The following is a 24414-nucleotide window of genomic DNA, read 5'->3' as shown; positions in this document are numbered from 1 at the left end:
AGATAATGCTTCTCACCTCATTCTATGAGGCCATTTCTATGGTACCCAAACTGAGGATATTACTAGCAAAAAAACACAAAAATAAACCTGCAGGCCGATAATTACCATAATATAAATGCAAAAAATTTTAGCAGTACTTTAACAAATGGAATTCAACAATATATAAGCAAGATAATACATCATATCCAACTGGTATTTATTTCAGGAAGGCAGGGTTGGTTAACATTTGCAAATGAATCAAATGTTAGTTCACCATATACACACAATAAAAAAGAAAAATCACTAAAAAAACAAAACCAAAAACAAACCTATATGATCATCTCAATAGATACCAAAAAATGCATTTGACCAAATTCCACATCCATTCCTAATAAAATTTCCCAGCAAAGTAGGAATAGACATGATCCTCCTCCAATTAAGTAAGAGTATCTATGAAAATCCTTTAGCAGACATCATACTTAATATCAAATGGCTGAACATTTTGTTTTTTGTTTTTTGGTGTTTTTTTTTGTTTTTGTTTTTTTAAATTTTTTTTTTTTTGACGTTTATTTATTTTTGAGACAGAGAGAGACAGAGCATGAACAGGGGAGGGGCAGAGAGAGAGGGAGACACAGAATCTGAAACAGGCTCCAGGCTCTGAGCTGTCAGCACAGAGCCCGATGCGGAGCTCGAACTCTCGGACCGCGAGATCATGACCTGAGCCGAAGTTGGACGCTTAACCGACCAAGCCACCCAGGCGCCCCAAGTGGCTGAACATTGTGTACTAAGATCAGAAATAAGGCAAGGATGTCCATTCTCCCTACTCTTCAACATTGTGCTGGAGATTCAGCTAGCGTAATAAGGCAAGAAAAAGAAATCACAAGCATCCAAATTGGAAAAGAAGTAAAACTGTCTTTATTTGCAGACAACATGATCATCTGTGTATAAAATCCTTTGGAACTTACAAAAAAGTAATCACAACTAATAAACAAGTTATGCAGGTTTGTAGGACACAAGATCAGTGTAGAAATTAAATCGTGTTTCTAGAACTAACAATCAGAAATGGGAGAAAAAATATAAGGTAGCTTAAAAAAGATGAAATTGGGATAAAGAAAGGCAAGATCTGTACACTAAAAACTATACATTGCTAAGAGAAATTAAAGGAGACCTAAATAAAGAGAGATATACCATATAGATGTATTATAAGACTCATATTGTTAAAATGTCAGTCTTGCTCAATTGATCCAGTGACTCAATACAATTCCGTCAATATCCCTGCAAACCTTTTTTGCAGGTTTTGACAGGCTCGTTCTGAAATTAACATGAAAATGAGAGATCTACAATACCCAAAACAACTGTGAAAAGAACATCTTGATTTCAAGACTTATTATAAAGCAACAATAATTGAGACAACGTGGAATTGGCATCCAGATAGACAAATAGATCAATGGAAAAGTATATGCAGTCAGTTTATTTTTGATGAAGGTATACAAGTAATTCAGTGGAGAAATCAATACTCTTTCAGTGAATGGTGCTGAAACAATTGAATATTCACATGTAACTATAATCATATGAAAAGTTTTGACCCATAGTCGTTCATAAAAAGTCTACTCAGCATGGGGTGCTTGGGTGGCTCAATTGGTTGAGCATCCAACTCCTGGTTTCAGCTCAGGTCATGATCTCTTGGTCTGCAAGTTTGAGCCCCACATAGGGCTCTACACTGACAGTGCAGAGTCTGCTTGGGATTCTCTCTCTCCCTGTCTCTCTGCCTCTTCCCCGCTTTTGCACATGCGCCCTCTCTCAATAAATAAATAAACAAAAAAAATGTTTTTTGAAGTACCCAAAATGGATCATAGACCTAAATGTAAAACTAAAATGTACATTTAAAACCTGAAACTCTAAAACTAGGAGAAGACCTTTATAACCTTAGATGGAACAAAGAATTTTTAGATACAAAACCAAAAGCATGATCCATAAAAGGAAGATTGATAAATTGGACATCTTCAAGATTAAGAATTTTCATCTTCAAAAGACAAGCCACAGATTGGCAGAAAATAATTGTCAATTACATATTTGATAAAGGACTTGTATCCAGAATATATTTTTAAAAAGAACTCTCAAAACCTGAAGATGGCCAGGTAGGCGGCTCCTGAACTCACTTTCTCCCATGGACACACAACATCGACAGCTGCACATGGAACATTTTCTCTGAAAGAAATCCAGAAACTAGCTAAGCGGCTCCAACGCAATGAGGAAATGAGGAAAAAAACCCACGTTGAAATGGGTGGAAAAGGCAGAGACACATGTCAATCTCACCAGAACCCAATCCCTGACATAGCAATCAATATACAAATGAGAGGGAACTCACCACCCTCAGCTCCTCCCTGAGTAATGAAAGGGTTTGTTTGACCCAACATCTAGCATTCCTATTTTTTAAGACTTCCACCTTGGGACTGGCTCCCAGAACTCCTGGCTCTGAAAAACAGTGGCTCTGAAAAACAATGGGGCTTGCATCCTTGAGACTATACCAAACAAAGAAACAGATTGTAGCAAACAAAGAAGCAGTTCTTTGGGCCTGGGAGGACTCCCTGTGGTTATCCCCCCAGGGTGCGGTGCAGAAGCCACAGATAGAAATGTCTCCCAGTCTTTCCTTAAAGGTCCCTTAAAGGGACCTGTTGGCAGCCTGAGGGTTAGGCTCCTAATTTAACATCTATCTAGGAACTGACTGTGATCCTGCCCAAGACTGGGGAGGCTAGCAAGCATGTCTCTACATTTTCCTTCTGTTAATATCTCCCTGAAAGGAGCATGGGCACGGGTTTGGAGCCCTGACTTTAAATGCTACTACCTTTGAGTCACCCTTCCAGTCACTGTTCATCTTACTTAGGTCCTCCCCTTTGCGACACTGACAGGGTCTCGGCCCAACCCTCACTCTTAGGAACCAGTGACTTGGACAATCACAAGGGTTTGAGGGCCAACAAAGACCTAAGCCTGGACTTTCTGAGAAGGTTCCTCTCCTGCATGAGACCATTCTGCAAAGGTTGGGAGAGGTGGCTGTTTTATCCAATGCACGGACACCAACACAGAGAGTCAAGGAGAATGAAAAGGAGTGTGTTCCAAAGAAAAGAAGAAGTGAAAACTCCGGAAACAAACCTTAGTGAAACAAAGATAAATGGTTCACCCATAAAGAGTTCAAATTAGCGGTCATAAAAACTCAAGGGAAATACAAAAGATCATGAGACTATTATGGACACTTATATGCAAACAAATCGGACAATCTAGAAGAAATGGATAAACTTCTAAAAACATACAACCTATCGAAGACTGAACCGGGAAGATCAACAGAAAATTTGAACAGAATCGCTAATAAGGAGATTGAATCGGTAATGAAAAATCTACCAACAAAGAAAATCCAGGACCAGTTGGCTTCATTTGTGAATTGTACCAAACATTCAAGGAAGCATGAATGCCAATCTTTCCAGAAAATTCTTCCAGAAAAAAAAGAGGGAAACACTTACAAAGTCATGTTATGAGGCAGCATAACCCTGAAACCAAAACCAGGCAAAGACATTACAAGAAATGAAAACTACAGGTCAATATCCCTGATGAAAATAGATGCAAAAATTCTCAACAAAATATTTGCAATCCAAATTCAACAATACCTCAAAAAGGCCAGACACGATATCTAGAGGGATTTGTCCCAGGGATGCCAGGGTGTGTCAGCATCTGAAAATCAATTGATGTGATACGCCACATTAACAAAATGGAGAACAAAAACCCTAGGATCATCTCAATAGATGCAGAAGAAGCTTTTTAAAAAATTCAACATCCATTCATTGGGGGCTTAGACGGTTAAGCATCCCTGGATTTTTAACTCAGGTCGTGACCTCACAGTTTGTGAGATCAAGCCCAGTGACAGGTTCTGTGCTGACAGCTTGGAGCCTGTTTGGGATTCTGTCTGTCTGCCCCTTCCCTGCTTGCACTCTTTCTCTCTCAAAATAAATAAACATTAAAAAAAAAAAAAAGTAATTCCATTTACAGCTGCATCATAATAAAACACCTACGAATAAATATAACTGAGGAATTAACAACTCTGTACACTGAAAAGTATAAGACATTGATCAAACACATTAAGACAAATAAATGGAAAGAATTTCCATGGCTATGGATTAGAAGAATTAACATTGTCCAAATGTCCATACTATTTAAAGCCACCTACAGAGTCAATGCAATCTCTATCAAAATTCCATGGCATTTTTCACAGAAATAGGAAAACAATCCTAAAATTTGTAATGAACCACAAAAGACCCTAAATAACCAAAGCAATATGGAGAAAGAACAAAGTGAAAAGCATCACACTTTCTGATTTCAAACACTGTTACTGAGTTCTATAGTATTTAAAACAGTACAGTATTGGCACAAAAACAGACACGCAGATCAATGAAACAGAATAGAGAGCCCGGAAATAAACTCATGCACATGTGGTTAATTAATTTGTAACAAAGGGGCCAAGTGTATACAGTCGGGGAAAGATGACGTATACAGTTGGGAAAACTGGACAGCCACATGCAAAATAATGAAACTATACCACTATCTTACGCCATACACAAAAATCTCGAAATAGGTTAAAGACTTGAATGTAAGACCTAAAACCATAAATCTCATAGAAGAAAACACAGGGGGTAATCTCCTTGACATCTGTCTTAACAAGATTAGATTTTTTTGGATTTGACACCAAAGGCAAAAGTAACAAGAGAAAGAATAAATGAATGGGACTACACAAAACTAAAAAGCTTTGGCACAGCATCAGAAACCATCAAAAGTATGAAAAGGTAACCTGTGGAATGGAAGAAAACATTTGCAAATTATATATCTGATAAAGGATTGATATCTAAAATATAAAAATAACTCCTACAACTCAGTAGCAACAAGAAAGAAAGAAAGAAAGAAAGAAAGAAAGAAAGAAAGAAAGAAAGAAAGAAAGAAAAAAGAAGAAAAAGAAATCTGGTTGGAAAATGCACAGAAGAAATGAGTAGACCCTTTTCCCAAAGAGGACAGCATCACTAATCATTAGGGAAATGCAGATCAAAACCACAATGTTAGAATTCTAACCACCTGTTAGAATTGCCGTCATTAAAGAGACAAAAGATGACAAGTGTTGGCAAGGATATGAACAAAAGTGAACCCTTGTGCTCTATTAGAGGGAATGTGTACAGCTACCTTGGAAGAGTATATAAGTTACCAAAAAAATTAAAAATAGAGCCTTTGATCCACCAATTCTACTTCAGGGTGTGTATCTGAAGGATAATCACTATCTCAGATAGATATCTGCAACCCCCCCCCCCCAACAGCACTTTTTACAGTAGCCAAGACTTGGAAACAACTTCAGTATCCACTGATGGATGAGTGGTTAAAGAAAATGTGAGATAGGTAGGTAGGCAGGTAGATGGATATACATCTATATGTATACTGTTTTCCATAGTAGCTGTGCCCCTTTACATCCCCTCCAATAGTGTACAAGGGTTCTCTCTCTCTCTTTTCTAATGTTTACTTATTTCTGAGAGAGAGAGAGCATGAGTGGGAGAGGGACAGAGAGAGACACACACACCCAGAATCTGAAGCAGGCTCCAGGCTCTGAGCTGTCAGCACAGAGCCCGACGTGGGGCTCAAACCCACGGACCACGAGATCATGACCTGAACCGAAGATGAACGCTTAACTGACCGAGCCACCCACGTGCCCCACAAGGGTTCTTTTTTTGTCCATATCCTCACCAACACTTGTCATCTCTTGTCTTTTAAATGATGTTTATTCTAACAGGTGTTAGATAACATTTCATTGTGGGGTTTTTTTGTTTGTTTTTTTTTTTAAGTTTATTTATTTTGTGAGAGAAAGAGTGCAAGCAGGGAAGGGACAGAGAGAGGGAGAAAGAGAGAGAATCCCAAGCAGGCTCCTCACTGCCCGCTCAAAACCAGACGTGGGGCTCTAACTCATGAAACTGTGAGAAAACGACCAGAGCTGAATCCAAGAGTCAGATGCTGAACCAACTGAGCCACCCAGGTGCCCCACCATTGTGGTTTTGGTTTGTATTTCCCTAATGATTAGTGATGTTGCCCTCCTTGGAAAAAGGAGGCACAGTTTCCAACCAGATTTCTTTTTCCTCTCTCTCTCTCTCTCTCTCTCTCTCTCTCTCTCTCTCTTGTTGCTATTGAGATAGGTATCTATCTATTTATGAATATTATTCCACTATAAAAAAAGAAAGAAATTTTTGACAACATGAATGGACCTTGGGGGCATTATGCTAAGTGAAATGAGTCAGAGAGAGTAAGATAAATACTGCATGATGTCACTAATCTGTAGAATCTAAAAAATCAAACTCACAGAAACAGATCAGATTGGTGGTTGTGAGAGGCATGGGGGTGGAAGAAATGGGTGAAGGTGGTCAGAAGGTACAAACCTCCAGTTATAAAATAAATTCTGGGGATGCAATTGTATACCTTAACCTTATACAATGTTACATGTTGACAGTAACATAATAAAACTAGGAGGAAAAAACTATCAAAACAATAATAAGAAAATAAGCAACCCAGTTTTAAAAGGCTTGAATTGGACAAAATATGTGGACAGAAACACTGCCAAAGAATGTAAAGTATGTCATATAAGCATCTGAAAGGATACTGAACATCATTAGTAGGAAAATAAATGTTAAAACCACAATGAGATATCATATACCTAGTACAATGGCTAAAATTACAAATTCCCATCATACCAAGTGTTGGTGAGGATGTGAATTCCACAGCTGGAATCCCCATACAATGACAATAGGGATATAAAATGATACAACCTCTTTGGAGAGCAGTTTGGCACGAGAAAGTTACATAGACACCTCCCTCCCATATGACTTGGGTACTCCAATCCTTGGTATTTAGTCAAGAAAAATAAAAGCATATGTCCATGCCAAGACTTTCATACAAATATTCATAGCAGCTTTATTTGTAAGAGGCTAAAAGTGGAAACAATTTAAATTCTGTCAACAGGTAAATGAATTCAAATATTGTGTTATATCTATATAATAGACTACTACCCATCAGTTAAAAGGCATGAGCAACCGATATACTGCTACAATAGGGATGAATCTAAAAATAATACGTGCTGATAGAAGCCAGACAAAACCAGAAATGTCGTACTATGTGATTCCATTTATATGAAATCCTGGAAAATTCAAGCTAATCTATAGTGACAGAAAGGAGATCAGAGGTTGCTTGGTATGTGGCTGTGGGGTGAGTAGGAGGGAGGGATTACAGAGAGGCACGTGGCAACTTTTGGGGGCACAGAAACTTGACTGTGGCGATGGTTTTACAGATAGATATGTATTTATGTCAAAACTTACCAAATTATGCATTCTAAATATGTTCAGCTTATTGTATATTAATTATACTGAATAAAACTATTTGAAAAAAGAGTAGGGAGGGGCAAAAACCACTAGGGAATAGCATAGAGCAGGGAAAGGTCTTGAATTCTCTAATTTTGTTTCGTTTTCCCCTATCCCTTGCAGCTGTGCTCATTTGATTTCCCTTAAAAGACTAGGGTTGGGGCACCTGACTGGCTCAGATGGAAGAACATGCAACGCTTGATCTCGGGGTCCTGGGTTCGAGCCCCATGTTGGGTCTAGAGACTTTTTTTTAAAAAAAAAGAAAAAGGGGGGAAAAAGACTAGGAGCTATATTAAGGGAATTAAAAAGTACATAATGACTAAATGCTAATGTGATTGTAGTAAAACTATTCAATGCACACCTTACATGTAGCTGTGTAAATTGGTATGGCACCTTTGGAAAACCAAATGGCGATGCATTCCAAGAACCATTTAAGTATGTTTATATCCTTTAATCCACTAATTCCACTTCCAGAAGTTGATACTAAAGAAATACCATTTTATTTTATCTTATCTTATCTTAAGTTTATTTATTTTGAGAGAGAGAGCGCGAGACAGAGAGAGAGTGTGCGCACTCGGGAGCAGGGGAGGGGCGGAGAGAGAGGGAGACCGAGGATCCCAAGCAGGACCTGCAGTGTCATTACCGAGGCCAACACACCGCTCGATCCCACGAACTGTGTGATCGTGACCCGAGCCGAAATCAAGAGTCGGACGTTTAACCGACTGAACCACCCAGGCCCCCCAAATGACGGTTTTGGTTTTTTTTAATACGATATTTATTGTCAAATTGGTTTCCAGGCAACACCCAGTGCTCATCCCAACAGGTGCCCTCCTCCATGCCCATCACCCACTTTCCCCAACAGTTTTGGTTTTTTTTAAAGACATAAACTTATTTTCTGGAGAGGCAGAAAATAAAATTTAGAAAGCTTTAAAACGCATGAAGAAAGCTGAATCATAAGATAGAGGATGAGAAAGCTGAAAAGTAACCCGATTTCCACTGCAGGACCCCCACACGAGTATAAATTGCTAACAGCAGGCTCCCAGAACTTGGGCTGCTGACACGAGAGAGGAGTCTCCCCTGGGGAATCTGATTAGCCTAGGAGAAAACCTAAAAATAACCATACAGAGACGATGGGACAGCAAGTCAGACTTCATTCTTATATATGAGCACACTGTCCAGGATCGTCAATCATTTGGGGGAAAACATCCAAATGATAGGAGAACAGAAAGTGAAGGAGAGAGAAAGAATCAAAGAAATAGTTCAAAAAACTTTTCCTAAGAGAAGAATATGAGTTTCTGGATTGAAAAGGCCCCCTGAGCATCTTGCACGACGGATGAAAATAGACTGTCCGTAAGGCACATAATTCTAAAACTTTTAGGGCACAAAGGAAACATTTCACAAGCATCCGTAAAGAAGAAGAAATTGCTTGCATGCAAATAAGCAGTTCCTCAGGGCACTACCCTTACTTCAAATTCTTAGCAGCCACTATGCTTATTTCACATGGTCAATATCACATTGGACGGCACAAAGACTATTTCTATCATTGCAGAACCTTCTAGAAGACAGCACTGCTCCAAGTACCCCTGCCCCTGATTCATAGTGAGACTTGATTTTGATGAAGTTGTATTTCATATGTACTTTCCCGTTGGCCACCTTTGCCAGATTAATTTTGTTTTGTTGTTTTGTTGTACAATGAATACATACTTTCTTTTCAAGGTGTGCGTGTTATCAACATCCTTGTCTTTATTTTGTTTTACAGTTGTTTTTTCAGCAATGATATTTGAGACTATTACAAATCAAGATCTGCCTGTGATCAAGTGTGTTTTAATCAATCATAAGAACAATGATTCATCACTGGGGATATCATCATCGTATCCCATGGTAAAGTAATGTTAAAATTCTAACTTTAGCTATTTTCTCTAGAGACCATACTTTGTAAGCTGTTGAGGCCTACCATGGCCATATGGGTTTTTCTTTCTGTGTTTGGAAGTATATTATGTACTCATATGCACTCCATTCCATCCAGATCACATTCTCTCGGGTTTGAATTCAGGAAGGACACCAATGCTGAGCATGAATAAGCAACAGAAATTGCCCTTTCTCCTTGAAGAGAACCCAAGCTTCTCCCTCAAACCTGAGCCCCTAATTTCCAACTGCCTCCTGGTTATGGTTAAAATGGGTTTTCCGTTTGCTCATTAAAATCTACCTATCTATTTTATTTCATCTCTACTTCCCCAAACCTGCTCATATGCTTGTGTTAACTGATTTCTGTTTCTGGCCCTGTCTAGTTCCCAGGCTTGAAAGGTCAGCATCGTTTTGGGCTGCTTCCTCTCCCTTACCTTCACATTCGGTCAGTTACCAAGTCTTGTCAATTTCCTTGCTTTGCTAGCTCTCACTTAATCTCCTCCTATTCTCTGGTCCCACAGCCACTTCCAGAATTCAAGCCCTCAGTATCTCCCCCATAATCCCAATGATATCGCAAGGGACTTCTTCCTTCTAGAGTTCATCTCAGACAGGGCTGCCAGACTGTTCTTTCTGAGGCACAGCTACATCCTTCACTGCCTGGCTTGGACCCTTCAGTGACTTCCCATTAAGCTGACATGAGATTGCTCTATTATCCGACTCTGGCTCCGTCGGGTTCCACCTTTGTTCTTCATCACCCTTCTCCTCCAAGCAGTTCGTATAACAGCTTAGGTATTTACTCAGAGGAAGGAAGCTTAAATAACAGAGGACTGAAAATATTTCAAAATATTAGAAACATACGGCAAAAAGGGAGCATACCTTAGCCGATTCCGTGAACATTTTCAGTGAAGGATTCATGCCGATGGGTAGTCACTGCTTTCTTTTTCATGGGTGTAATACCTAAACACATAACACGACGCCCTGAACTTCACTCCCCACCCCCCTAAAACCAGAGATAGCAAAAATATTCTCAAATTTTAAAAATAGTGTGAATTTTATAAGAATATAAAACTTCTGGGGGCGCCTGGGTGGCTCAGTCGGTTAAGCGTCCGACTCCGGCTCAGGTCCTGATCTCATGGCTTGTGAGTTCGAGCCCGGCGTCAGGCTCTGGGCTGATAGCTCAGAGCCTGGAGCCTGCTTCAGATTCTGTGTCTCCCTCTCTCTCTGACCCTCCCCCGTTCATGCTCTGTCTCTCTCTGTCTCAAAAATAAACAAACATTAAAAATAAATAAATAAATAAATAAATAAATAAAACTTCTGATTTAAAACATGATTTTTTATGTCAGATTTTTAACAGAAATTGGCATCATAACATATTGCTTATTAATAATGACATTTTGCATACACAGGATTTCCGTGTGGACAAAAAAATGTTAATATTATTTGCCATGATGTTTTAAACTTTTATTGTCTTTTCAACTTAAGAAAATAGCTGCTTACGTTTCAGTGTTTTCTTATAAAATACAGTCTTCAAGAAAAGCTAATAATGGGTCTTGGTTCCTAGTAGTAAGCCCTGCATTATTTTTTTCATGCAGTATAAATTGTATGCGTATGCAATATTCAGGATTGGATTAAGACCTCATAGCTCTCAAACAGCGTTTCACAGACAATCCTGCAAATCCTAGATGCTGCAAAGATGTCTGCACAGCTTTTACCTCCTTGAAGCTGAAGCTGCTCTTTTTGGGTATTTTCCTACTTTAATGTGAAGTGGATTATTAGGGTAGCAGCATTTTTGAAAATAATGGTTTAGATTTCATCCACAGTTCACACTGCTCAGATGAGACATCTTTCTTTCTTTCTTTCTTTCTTTCTTTCTTTCTTTCTTTCTTTCTTTCTTTTAAAGTTTATTTATTTTTGAGAGAGAGAGAGTGACAGAGCGTGAGCAGGGGAGGGTCAGAGAGAGGGAGACACAGAATCTGAAACAGGCTCCAGGCTCCGAGCTGTCAGCACAGAGCCCGATGTGGGGCTCGAACTCACAAGCCGTGAGATCATGACCTGAGCCGAAGTCAGGGGCTTAACCAACCGTGCCACCCAGGTGCCCCAGATGAGACATCTTTCTGGGAATCTTACAGTTCGGGCACGTTCTGAATAACCAAGCACTCTAGTAGACATAATGTGCCAATGTAACTCGAATAAATAGGCAGCTACATCCTTAGCTGTGTTACCAATATATCCTAGAACCAAAGTAAGATGATTTTACTGTTCCCACAACCCACTTAATTGTTTAAAGTCATCATTTATCATTTCTGTTTGAAGATGAATGTGGTGTGGGTTCTGGGTTTCTCCACTGCAGAGTTACTGTTTGTTTTCTTTGTAATTAACAAGTATCTGGGGGAAGATGCAAATATCCGGTTTCTCCTCCAATTTTCACCTACTGATTTTAGCACCCATTGGGGATCTTGCCACAACAGTTTTACTGTGATGTTTGCCTAAGGGTGATTCTCTTTTTCCCCCCTTCCGTCTACATTTACAAAGTGGAATTCTGTGAAGAAGAGCTATCTCTTCTTTCTATTCAATTTATTCATATCAATATGGACTCAGAGATATTTATTTGATTCTATGAGTTATGACCTGAGACTGTCATTTTTATTATGGTATTCAGATTTGTCCAACTTAGGCCATTGGGAGCTACTTCATATTGACTTCTGTGTCATTTCAACACATTCCCTTGTTTTCTCAAGCACTTCCTTACTTTCCAGGGCTGCAGGACAGTTCAGCCCTGGAATTAGCCATTTCTCTAAAAATCTCTCCAAAACACTGGAGAATGGTGTTTAGAAACCAAGGTCTGAGAGTTGGGTGTGCTCATTGCTATTGGGACGTCATTGCCTCTAGGCAATGTATATACTTACACTACTCCCCCCGCCCCCCCCACACACACTATTTATCTCTCTATCATCTCTGCATCTATCTATTTACCTATCTATGTATATACCACCAGAAATCATGCTGATAGCTCTGCTTTCAATTCAGCAAAGGGTTTATTCAACCTTTTCTTCTTTCCAATTTTGTACTTCGTTCTTCGATAGTAAGAAACCTGGTTCTAATTATCTATAATAAATGACTTATGTAAACCTAGTATATAGGTAACCTGATTTCAGAATTGCTAACCCACACCCCAGTGAGACACAGAATTACTAACGCGAATACAGCCTTTGTGTACAATTCTTTTTGTCTTTAACTTTATAGTATCCAACATAATATTTTTCTTTTCTTTAAGTTTATTTATTTATCTTTGAGAGAGAGGAAGAGAGAGAGAGAGAGCACGAGGGAGTGCAGGGCACAGAGATAAGAGACAGAGAATCCCAAGCAGGCTCCACACTGTCAGTGCAGAGCCTGATATGGGACTCGAACTCATGAACCACGAGATCATGACCTGAGCTGAAATCAAGAGTAGGACACTTTACCGACTGAGCCACCGAGGTGCCCCAAGCACACATAGTTGTATTAGCTATTGCCAGATGCTCCCCAGAAGGGTTGTACTAGCGTGCATTCCTCCAGAAATGTATAGAATAGCTGCTTCCTCCCAACCTCACCAACAAAACGTGTGGTCATACTTCAAAATTTTTGGCAGATTGACAGATAAGTAGTATCTCAGTGTTGTTGTTGTTGTTGTTTTTAAGTTTATTTATTTATTTTCAGAGAGAGAATGTGAGCAGGGGAGGGGCAGAGAGAGAGCGAGAGAGAAAGAATCCCAAGCAGACTCTGTACTGGCAGCATGGAGCCTGACATGGGGCTCGAACTTAAGAACCGTGAGATCATGAGCTGAGCTGAAACCAAGAGTCGGACGCTTAACCAATTGAACCACCCAGGCGCCCCTCAGTGTTGTTTTAATTTATATTTTCTAATTATAATTGAGTTTGAACATTTTTTTCATATGTTCAAGGGCAAGTCTTTATATCTGTCTTTGGTGAACTGTCTATTCAGTTCTTTCTCCCATTTTTCTTTTGTGTTTTGGTCCTGCATCCCTCATTGTCAAAAAAATTCTTTATAAATTAGGGGGATTTATTTGTAGTCTGTGTTGCAAATATTTTCTTCCAGCACGTCAGGTTTTTTTATTTTGTTTTGTTTTGTTTTTACTTTATTCTGTGCCTGTCTTTTAAGACCCAGCTCGAAAATAAATAAAACATTAAAAAAATTTTTTTTAAGGGGGGGGCCTGGGTGGCTTAGTCAGTTAAACGTCTGACTACCGCTCAGGCCATGATCTCATTGTTTGTGAGTTTGAGCCCCAAGTCAAGCTCCGGGCCGTGGAGCCTGCTTTGGATTCTGTGTCTCCCTCTCTCTCCCTGCCCCTCCCCTGCACGCACTCTCTCTCTCTCTCTCTCTCTCAGAAAATAAAAAAAATATTAAAAAAAAAAGAAGACCCAGCTCAATTTCTGGATTTCAGTGAAGCATCCCCACCACCCCCATCCCAGCTTGGAAGTTACCTGTCTCTTCTCCAAAGTTCCAGAGCACTCAAATTTACCTTTCTTTTTTTTTTTTTTTTAAGATTTTTTGTTAATGTTTATTTATTTTTGAGAGAGAGAGAGAGAACAGAGTGCGAGCAGGGGAGGGGCAGAGAGAGAGGGAGACCCAGAATCTGAAGCAGGCTCCAGGCTCTGAACTGTCAGCACAGAGCCTGACACGGGGCTCAAACCCACGAACCTGGAGATCATGACCTGAGCCAAAGTCGGATGCTCAACTGACTGAGCCACCCAAGTGCCCCTCAGATTTCCCTTTCAAAGTAGTAGGTATCCTTTTTTTTAATGTTTATTTCTTTTTGAGAGGCAGAGAGAGATGGAGTGCAAGTGGGGGGAGGGACCGGGAGAGAGAGAGGCATAGAATCCCAAGCAGGCTCCAGACTCTGAGCTGTCAGCACAGAGCCCAACGCGGGGCTCGAACCCACGAACCGCGAGATCATGACCTGAGCTGAAGTCAGATGCTTATCCGACTGAGCCACCCAGGCGCCCCCATCAAAGTAGTTGGTGTCTTTTCATGGGGCACATTATATTTCACCTGGTGTTTTAGTTATTCCTTCCTACTAGACTTGAAACCCTTAAGGACAAAATCAATGTCTTTTCTTCCTAGTCCCATAGTGCCCAGTAGATGGTCTAGCACTTATCAGATATTGAGTACATGAACTTACCCGTTACTTGCTGAATAAATGAATACAGAAAGCCAGAAGTATGGCTTGTGATCAGTAGCAGAAGACCTACCTACCCTGCTCTTCACCTGAAGAAGCTTGTGTGTGTGTGTGTGTGTGTGTGTGTGTGTGTGTGTGCCTGCCTGCATGCACATGTGTGCGTGGGCGTGCTGTGCTGGGTGTTAGGAGAGTGACAGGTGAAGGGTCCCGAGACAGAAGTTGCTATCACACCTTCCTCTCAACATAACCTCAGTTACTTAAAGCCACCAAGAAGTATGGTGGTGGCAGTGAGCCAAGGTGGGGGGTGGAGGGGTGGGAATCGGCCCAGAAAATATTTTGGTTTTTAAGTTTTTAAGTTCCTTCTAACACAGATACCAATTTGCCATTGCCATGTAGATTCTTATCAACATACCAATAATCACAAACACAGTTACCCGCCTATTACGAATTTTGTGACTATTGTTTGTATATTAGTTTGCTAGAGCAGCCTAGAAGTGTGAAATCGAGACATCCTCAGGGTTGGTCCCTTCTGAAGGCTCTGTTCCAGGCCTTTCTCCTTGGCCGGTAGAGCTCTATCTTCATTTTCTTTTCTCTCTCTTTTTTTTTTTAAGTTTATTGATTTATTTTGAGAGAGAGAGAGAGAGCAGGGGAGGGGCAGAGAAAGGGAGAGAGAGAATCCCAAGCAGGCTCCGTACACAGGGCTCGGACTCATGAACTGTGAGATCATGCCCCGAGCCAGAATCAAGAGTCGGACGCTACCTACTGAGCCCCCCACGTGCCCCACTATCGTCACTTTCACATGGCGTGCTTCCGGGTGCGTGTTTCCTTCAAATTGCCCCTTCCTGTCAGCACGCCAGGCACACTGGATTAGAGCCCATCCAAATGGCCTCGTTTTAGCTTGATCGCCTGTGGAAAGGCCTTATTTTGGATAAGGTCACATTGTGAAGCAGTGGGGCTTAAGATTCAACATAGGAATTTTAGGGGGACACAATTCAACTCCCAACAGTGTGTCAAATATATTAGAAATGCAGCCTAAAGTTACCTATCTTTTCTATAGAGAATTGTGAATAATAGGATTTTCGGTCAGTGACATGTTCTCCGGTGTCGACCTCCTTGATAAAGGTCCCAGTCAGGGGCGCCCGGGTGGCTCAGTCGCTTAAGCCTCAGACTTCAGCTCAGGTCCTGATCTCGCAGTCCCTGAGTTCAGGCCCCGCCTCGGGCTCCGTGCTGACAGCTCCGAGCCTGGAGCCTGCTTCGGAGTCTGTGTCTCCCTCTCTCTCTCTCTCTCTCACTCTGCCCCCCACCCCCGCTCGTGCTCTGTCTTTCTCTCTCTCTTTCTCAAAAAGAAATAAAAACATTCAAGAAAAAAGAAAGGTTCCAGCCAAGAAGAGGATGCATCAAACGTGCCCTTGTAGTCAATTCACGTTGTTTCCACTCAGGCATCAGAACCCGAAGAAGACCTTGGGTGTGCCTTGAAACCCGAGAGCACAGAGGTGGTTTATGGAGCGGCCACTGTGGAAGTGGACATATCTGCATCCATCACACTGCAAGTCCTGGTCAACACCCCAGGGAACATTTCCTGTCTCTGGGTCTTTAAGCACAGCTCGCTGAATTGCCAGCCACACTTTGATTTACAAAACAGGTAACTGGGCTGGAGGAGGGGGGGGAGAGGGAGGGGGGGAGAGGGGGAGGGGGGGAGAGAGGGCGGGTTGGGGAATGTGCCCCCACAAGGATTTTTGGAGGAAAACATTCTGGCCGCAGAATGTGGTTCAGACGGCGTTTCTTTTCAAATTTCTATCCATATCCATTATAACTCTTTATCTCCAGAGAAATGCTGAACTAAAAATACAGTTAGGACATGGATACCTGGCATTAAATAGCTGTCAGACCTATAGGATGTACCACACAGAAAGTGAGTTCTAATGTTAACTATGACCTTGAGTGAGTACCCGTGTTGGGTCACCAGTTGTAACGAATATACCACACCTATGCAAGATGTTAATAATAGTGAAAACTGCGTGGGGAGGACATAAGTGGGATCTCTCTGTACTCTCCGCTCAATTTTTCTGTAAATGTAGATTTACTCTAAAAAAAAAAAAAAAAGCCGGTCAACTTAAAAAATGACATATAGATACACAGATATAGTTAGGGCTTAAGAAGGCAGTGAATGGCTGGAAAAATGTACAACAAATAGGGGAAGACTATTTGGGATTTTTTAGGATGTCTTAGTTTTTTAATCGGATCTTGTCTGAGAGGTAAAATGTTAGAAACTTTTCGCTCTCCTTAAAGTAGTCAGAAGCTGCTTTTTGGGGAATGCTTGGGGGAAAGAACATTTGGTTTTAATCTGTTTTCTTTCATAGTCTGATGAGCAGAATTGCAATGACGGGCGACAGTCACAAAGTGTTTTAGTAAGAAATGGATCCGTGTGCGAGGAATATTGGTCTCATGATCTAGAAAAAGACACCTCAGCCAAGAATTGTGATTTAATGGCCAAGTTTGTATCTAACTCTGCCGATTGCTGCCCTCTGCTGTCCCAGCCCCTGTGGATGATCCCAGATAGGGGCAGGAAGAAAGAGGCACAAGCCATTTGAATGCCCACTTAATAATTCTAAAGCTGCTTTTCTCTCTCGTTCTTGAGGGTGTTCTGGGGTCCCATGGTGTAGAGGAGGCATTGTGTTTCCAGCAACAGTGCAGGAAGTGGTACCTACATGGTCCCCAGGGGGTAACCTGCCTGCCTGACGTATGGGGGGATGTATCTGTGACCGATTCGTACCAACTTTTTGCATTTGTTCCTTTAAGGTCAAACAAACTCATAAGTAATTTTTAGGACAGTAGCTATAATTCTGAAGTTTGGTTCTAAGTCTTGGAGCACATTCATTTTCCTTTCCTCTTTTGAGGCCGTATTACTCACTTCTGTTTTTTGGTTACTTGTATCTTGGGGTTAAACCAAAGCCCTCTTTTAGGCAGAATTTTGGCTTCAAGAAACGTTCTGGTAACCTTAAAATGTTATGCCACAACAGTTCTCACGGGATTGAGACCAAAACGCAAAGTAAAAATGTAGGGTTTTGTTTGTTGTGTTTTTTTTTTTTTTCAGTTCATTAGAGGTTGCCTTTTTGGATTTTAGGACAGACGGTCCCATTTGTTAGCCAAGGTCATGGGTCTGATGTGGATTAACTAACTTAGTACCAGAACTATTTAACAGCTTTTCCGTGGTACAGAATTATAGAAGCGTGTCTCTGGACTCAGGGCCAGAAAGCGTGAACACCTAGGCTTTGATAGCTTTCTTACAGTTTTGTGGGTTACGGACAAGAGTTCACAAATGACACCAGGAGACTGAATGGTTCAGAGAAGGAAAACACAGTGCCAAAATACCTGTAGACTCCAACCAAACATGGATCCTACGAATTTACTGTCCTTATGAACGCAAGCACACGTATTCTTGAGCCGTGCGGCTTGGAGCTCTGGGGAAGGGCGGCTTGGAGCTCTGGGAAAGGACGTCTCTGATATCAAGTGCATTTGGATTTCCTGGGGAGCTTGTTAAAATGCAGATTCTGATTCAGTAGGCCTTGAGAGTCCGCATATCTGTCAACTCCCAGCTGCAGCTAACACAGTTGGAGGGAGACCAGCGTTGAGTAGTACGGGTCAAAAGGTCAGAAAGTGCAAATTTAAACCCAGCATTACTCAACAAACTACTAGAGGATATTTTAAGCTTTAATGAGAATGGGTATTACCAAACAACACATCGGAAGTTGTTTCCTTGAAGAGAAGGCTCCCCAGCCAAACTGATCTTTACCAAGGATCCAAAAAGTTAAAAAGCACAAACGCTGAGACCTCTGTATCCTTACGTATCTGTGATTTCCTCCTTCCCATAGGATAACGCCTTGTCTTAGATTTCACTTGAACTTGATCATCTAGAGCAAGACACATGCAAAACATTGTTTCTTATCTCTGTGCGTCTTGCCTGTACGGTAATCTGGGCTTGCAAATGGGGAACTGAGACTGGCGGCCAGGTGACTGGGCAATGTGACTGTGGAGGGTGGCTTGCCATCGAAGGGAATAGCCCGTTATTGCTGATGGGAGTGTCCCCCCCAAGCCTGTGCATTTTGGGACGGGAGTTTTCCCTCCAAGAGGCTGGAGAAGCCTGAAGTGAAGGCGCTAGAATGGAGGTCACTCACTCTGAAGGGAGGGACTGAACCAAAGTCAAAGTCAAACTCACAAGGCTCAGGCTGCGTGAGAAGCTGTGTTCTCCGAGTAGCCTGCCCCCTGTGCCACCGTCGGAGATGGAATGTGAGAGCCACCAGGCCGCCTTCTGACTCAGTATGAAATGTTACATTTTAGTTTCACACGTTTTCCAAGATAACTAGTTCTCTTTCTTGTGTGTGTGTGTGTGTGTGTGTGTGTGTGTGTGTGTGTGTGTTTTTTTTCAGAGGGGTTGTTTCCATGGTCATTTTGAAAATGACAGAAACCCAAGCTGGAGAATACCTACTTTTCATTCAGAGTGAAGCTACCAATTATACAATATTGTTTACAGTGAGTATAAGAAGTAAGTGCCCGTTGCTACTCGGTATTCACGACATTCCGAAGGGATGGTGTAGAGCCCACGAGCTTTTTGCCAGCTGCTCGGGACACAGTATTCAGGTTTCCCTCGATATGTAGCTGAAATGACTGCACTCACTCCGACCATCCACATAACCCGTTGAGACCCTCTGACGGACCCGTCCGCGTGCTATCAGAATGAGCACTCTTCAAAACCCAGGACACTATGGGGCACCTGCGTGGCTCAGTCGGTTGAGCGTCCGACTTCGGCTCAGGTCATGATCTCGCGGTCCGTGGGTTCGAGCCCCGCGTCGAGCTCTGTGCTGACGGCTCAGAGCCTGGAGCCTGCTTCTGATTCTGTGTCTCCCTCTCTCTCTGACCCAACCCCGTTCATGCTCTGTCTCTCTCTGTCTCAAAAATAAATAATTAAAAAAAAAAAAAAAAACCAGGACACTCTCTATTTGGCTTTTCCCCCACCCATTTTTTTGACTGACAGGGAAGAAATGGGAAACATTTCGACCTTGACCTTGGAGTCAGAAGTCCTGGGTTCTTATTCTGGGTCTGTCACTGCCACCTTTGGCGGGTCACTTAATCTCTCTGAACCTCAAATTTCTTATCTGTAAAACGGAGATAAAAATGCACACCTCAAAAAAAAAAAAAAAAGAAAATGCACACCTCACAGGATTGTAGGATCTTAGCAGCATCCAAGAGAGCTCCCTGAGATGTTGGAAAGGTCTGTGTCTGCTCTAACAACTTAGTCACTGGCCACGTGGGACTGTTGAACACTTGAAATGTGGCCAGTGTGACTGGGGACCAAGGTCTTAACGGCACTTGAATAACCACATGAAGTTAGTGGCTACTTTATTTATACAAATGCTAGATCACTACGCAAACCGCCGGGGACAATCCAAATGTTCTTACGGAGGCGACTGTGTGGTTGGCAATCACCACCTGCATGGCTTTCTGGCTTCTTGTTTCTCCCAATTACACACGGGCCTGGTGATTGCAAAGAAAAAAATCTTTTTTTAACATTTATTCATTTATGAGAGACAGAGAGCACAAGCAGGATAGGGGCAGAGGGAGAGGGAGACACAGAATCCGAAGCAGGCTCCAGGCTCCGAGCCGTCCGCACAGAGCCTGACGTGGGGCTCGAACTCACAAGCTGTGAGATCATGACCTGAGCCGAAGTCGGATGCTTAACTGACTGAGCCACCCCGGCACCCCGAGAGAGAGAGAGAGAGAGAAAGAGAGAGAGAGAGAGAGAATCCCAAGCAGGCTCCACACTCAGTGAGCCCCTGGGCTCCATCCCATGACCCTGGGATTGTGACTTGAGCCAAAATCAAGAGCCAGAGTCAACCCGCTTAGCCACCCAGGAGCCCCGAGGGTACCTTCTTTTCATCTATTATTTACAGTGTAAAAATAGGACAGCAGCTACCCAAGTTCATTGTAATGTGCTTTCAGCATCCTGTTGGGTGGTGAGGTTCAAAACAACAACAACAAGAAAAAAACCTGGTAGAGGAGGATTTGGCAACAGTGTGAAAAAGAGGAAAGGGTCTAGCGAACCACAGGTTTAGCAGTAACCAGCAAGTAAGGCTGGGTTGCTACAAAACAGGAAAGCCAAACCTCGGCCGCCTCCGATGGAGTGTGTAGGTCCGGGAAATTAATGGATGATTATTCTTCTCGGTTCTACATTTTTTTTTTCAGCTGCGTACTGACAAAACAAAACAACCTGATAGTGAAGAACTGGAGTTTCTGAAGTTTGAACAGCCGAAGGAATTGAGAATGTTTAGGACACAGAAGGAAATATTTTGAAAAAAAAAAAAAAAAAAAAAAAAAAAAAAAAAAAAGCCTGATTGCAGTATAATGTAGAGGAAACTTTCCTGGCATATAAGTCAGGGAACCTGGCTTAACTAGTTAAAATACTTTGGATGGTAATTATCTCCCTTGATGGTTGCTTCTGATTTTAAATCTCTGAAAGATTTTCATGTGTAAGTAAAGCTACACTTAAAAACAGTTGCTCTAGGGGCGCCTGGCTGGCTCAGTCGGTTGAGCGTCCGACTTCGGCTCAGGTCATGATCTCGCGGTCTGTGGGTTTGAGCCCCACGTCGGGCTCTGTGCTGACAGCTCAGAGCCTGGAGCCTGCTTCACATTCTGTATCTCCCTCTCTCTCTGCCCCTCCCCTGCTCAGGCTCTGTCTCTGTCTCAAAAATAAATAAAAACATTTAAAAATATTAAAAAAAAAGAACAATGGGAAATCCCATGTCCTATTTACATGTAAGCTATTACATTTAAATGTAAATTATGTAAAGTATCACCACTTTGGAAAACAGACTGTCATTATGTGTATAGCTGAACTTGTGCTCATATCATATAAGCCAGCAGGTCCCCTGTGTAAAGAAATGTACACACCTGCCTTAGTAGAAATGGATAGAATGTTCCTGGCACTATTGTTGGTAAACACAACAGATTGGTCACGAGCTAAATGTCCATTGCAAGAAAATGGAATAACCGATTGTAATATATTCACCAATGCAATACTATGTAAAAGATGAATGTAGTACAGCTACATGCAAAACCATGGGTGGATCTTAACAACATGAGGTTGGATAAGAAAAGGAAGTTGTGGAAGACGACCTATTGAGGGATACCATATTTTGAAAACCAGAAAACAAACCAACATATTGTTTGGGGACACATAGCTGTGTGGTGAAAACATTTTTAAGAGCACAGGAATGATAAACACAAAATCAGGATAAAGGTTACCTAGGGTTGAGATGGTGAGAAGCAGAAAAGTAGATATTTATTAATATTTCAGTTATTATGTTGGATATCAGTCTATGGGCATTTATATTTAATAATAAAGACTAATTGCTTTGAAATTTATACTTCATATATTCTTTTGCCTCTCTCTCTCTCTCTCTCTCTCTCTCTATATATATATAATTATATTTTTAAACAAAATGTAAGACCAGAGATTGGGATTTAGAACAGGAAAACTTTTTTAACAGACAAGGTTTGTTGAACAATGGACTGATCTTCCTTGGGAGGTAGTGAATTCCTGTCACTAGAGGGATCCACACAGAATAGAAAGTTTGTATGTCAAGCATTATGGGAAGCAGAAGTGGGGGGGGGGGGGGGGGAAGTATAATAGCCGAAAGCAAATGGGAGACCAAACTGAACCTCTCAATTCTGTTTCAGTTCTAACTTTATCCTGCTGTATTTCTGCATTTTTAAATCAGTATATTTCTGCCTGGTTCTAGATAAAATCATGGGAAGAAACTTGGGTCTTAAACTATATAAGCGTGGGTTTTAAGCTTTATGTTATTTCTTTTCTTTTCTTTTTAATGTTTATTTCTTTGTTCTGAGAGAGAAAGAGAGCACAAGCAGGGGAGTGACAGAGAGAGAGAGAGAGAGAGAGAGAGAGAGAGAGAGAGAATCCCAAGCAGGCTCTGAGCTGTCAGCCCTGAACCCTATGCAGGGCTTGATCTCACGAACCGTGAGATCATGACCTGAGCCGAAATCAAGTCAGATGCTTAACTGACTGAGTCACCCAGGCACCCCAAACTTTACATTATTTCTAGTCTTTTTCCTGTGCATATTAATATTTGTATTATTACATGGCTTCATTCTACTTAACTTTAGTTGTCTCTAGGTTTATGAAATACCCCAAGAAATTAGCTAAATATTGAAGTTGGCATTTCAGCCAGAGTTAAATTTAACAGATTGGTGAGGAGGGGATATATGATTGTTTATATTTGGAGGGGGGGCAGAAGACATTGCTATGGTATAAAATATTTTTTCTTAATATTTTCTTAACGATGTAGAATTCTTTTCGTGAGGGGCTACTAAGACAGTTTTTTTTAATATTAAAATGTTTAATAATTTATGATGCTTTAGACACGCTGCTTTACACACTAAGGAGACCTTACTTTAGAAAAATGGAACACCAGGATGCGCTGGTCTGCATATCTGAGAGCATTCCAGAACCGACCGTGGAATGGGTCTTCTGCGATTCGCAGAGTGAAAGGTATGACGGGCACGGAGATAATGGCTATTATTATTTTACTTTTGGTCTTTTTCTAATGGAGTTGACATCATACTGTGCATATAAATTGGCTCTTCAGAAGAATGGGGCTGGAAAAGTACATACCTTATGCTACAGAGATTTAATGAATCGACATACATGAAGCATGGAGATTGGTGGCTGGCAGATAGTACTATATAAATGTTTGCTTCCATTTTTCATATGTGCCATAGCTAAGTTCTCACAAATTGAGAAGTCATGCAGTTTTAACTACCAAAAACTTATTAAACAATTCTATTGAAAAATGGGACTGAGTATAAGGAGAAAGAAGTAAAAAATTAGGTCACCAAATGATATGGATGTGATCCCAAATTCTAGAGGAAAAGAAGAGAACACCTGTGGGTACGTATGTAACAGGGGCATTGGGGGGAAAAAAAAAAAGATGGGAAACCTACCCACCAAATAATAACGGTTGTTATCTCAGGGCAGCAGGAATACCGGCAGTTAAAATTCTTTCCTTTGGGTTTTCTGTCTTTGCCAAGATTTCCACGATGAACCCAATTATTGTTGTCTTGTAATAAGAAAAAAATACCCTGAAGGAATGGTGTGTCAACAAAGAAAAGAATGCCCTTGACTAAAGAGATAAGGAGGAGAAAAGTGGTCATACACAGGCTGCAAGTGATCCCTGCTTCCGGCAAGGCAGCGGTTGGGGACACTCTCGGGAGGAATCCAAGTCTATTTTATGCTGGGTGGGGGAGGGGAGGAGGGTGAGGATGAGGGGGTGAAGGTGGCCGTGAGGGTGTAGAAGGGTGAGATGGGGAGTGGTGAGGGAGGATGACTGGGTGGGAATGAGGGGGTGGGGGTAAGGGGATGGGGGTGAGGGGGTGAGGGTGAGGGTGAGGTGGTGAGGGTGAGGGGGTGGGGGTGAGGAGGTGAGGGTAGGGGGGCTGAGGAGGGGCTGGGGTGAGGGGTGGGGGTGAGGAGGTAGACCCGCTGACTTCCTTCCTGAGTGATGCCTCTCCTCTTCTCCTTGAGCTCTGCAGACTCTGGGACCTGCAACCTTCTCTCCCTCTCCCTTGTTGTCCTCTTTTGGGCTTCAAAGGAAAGACGCTCACCTTGTTAGGCTGTGTTAAAACCTAATCCTGCTTTTCTTTCTCGTCTTTTTTCCTCCTCTTTCGTCTTCTTTTTCTATTGTCTCTCTCTCTCTCTCTAAAGAATAGCAACAGAAGAGGTCACCAACCCTCCCCCCCCCCAAATTTAAACTTCCATAAAAATGTATGTCATTCTCTCCAGTGTTGATTGGTTCAGATAACTAACTAGAAACCTTAGATTTGGGTTTGTTTACCTTTTTTTAAAGTTTATTTATT

At 41.6% G+C, this 24414-nt stretch overlaps 1 protein-coding gene across 1 annotated transcript in view; it reads left to right on the top strand.

Annotated features, from left to right (window-relative positions):
- Window positions 1–24414, top strand: part of FLT3 (fms related receptor tyrosine kinase 3) — a 76657-nt gene that overhangs the window by 12301 nt on the left and 39942 nt on the right. The window contains exons 2-5 of the mRNA XM_030308360.1: window positions 9166–9287; window positions 15927–16129; window positions 18915–19030; window positions 22921–23050. Of these exons, the coding sequence (XP_030164220.1) occupies window positions 9166–9287; window positions 15927–16129; window positions 18915–19030; window positions 22921–23050 (571 nt within the window). The remainder of the gene's footprint in view (window positions 1–9165; window positions 9288–15926; window positions 16130–18914; window positions 19031–22920; window positions 23051–24414) is intronic.

This window comes from Lynx canadensis, chromosome A1 (genome assembly GCF_007474595.2).
Source record: "Lynx canadensis isolate LIC74 chromosome A1, mLynCan4.pri.v2, whole genome shotgun sequence".
NCBI lineage: Eukaryota > Metazoa > Chordata > Mammalia > Carnivora > Felidae > Lynx > Lynx canadensis.
Note: the sequence above shows the minus strand (reverse complement) of the source record. Positions and strands in the feature narration are given on the sequence as shown.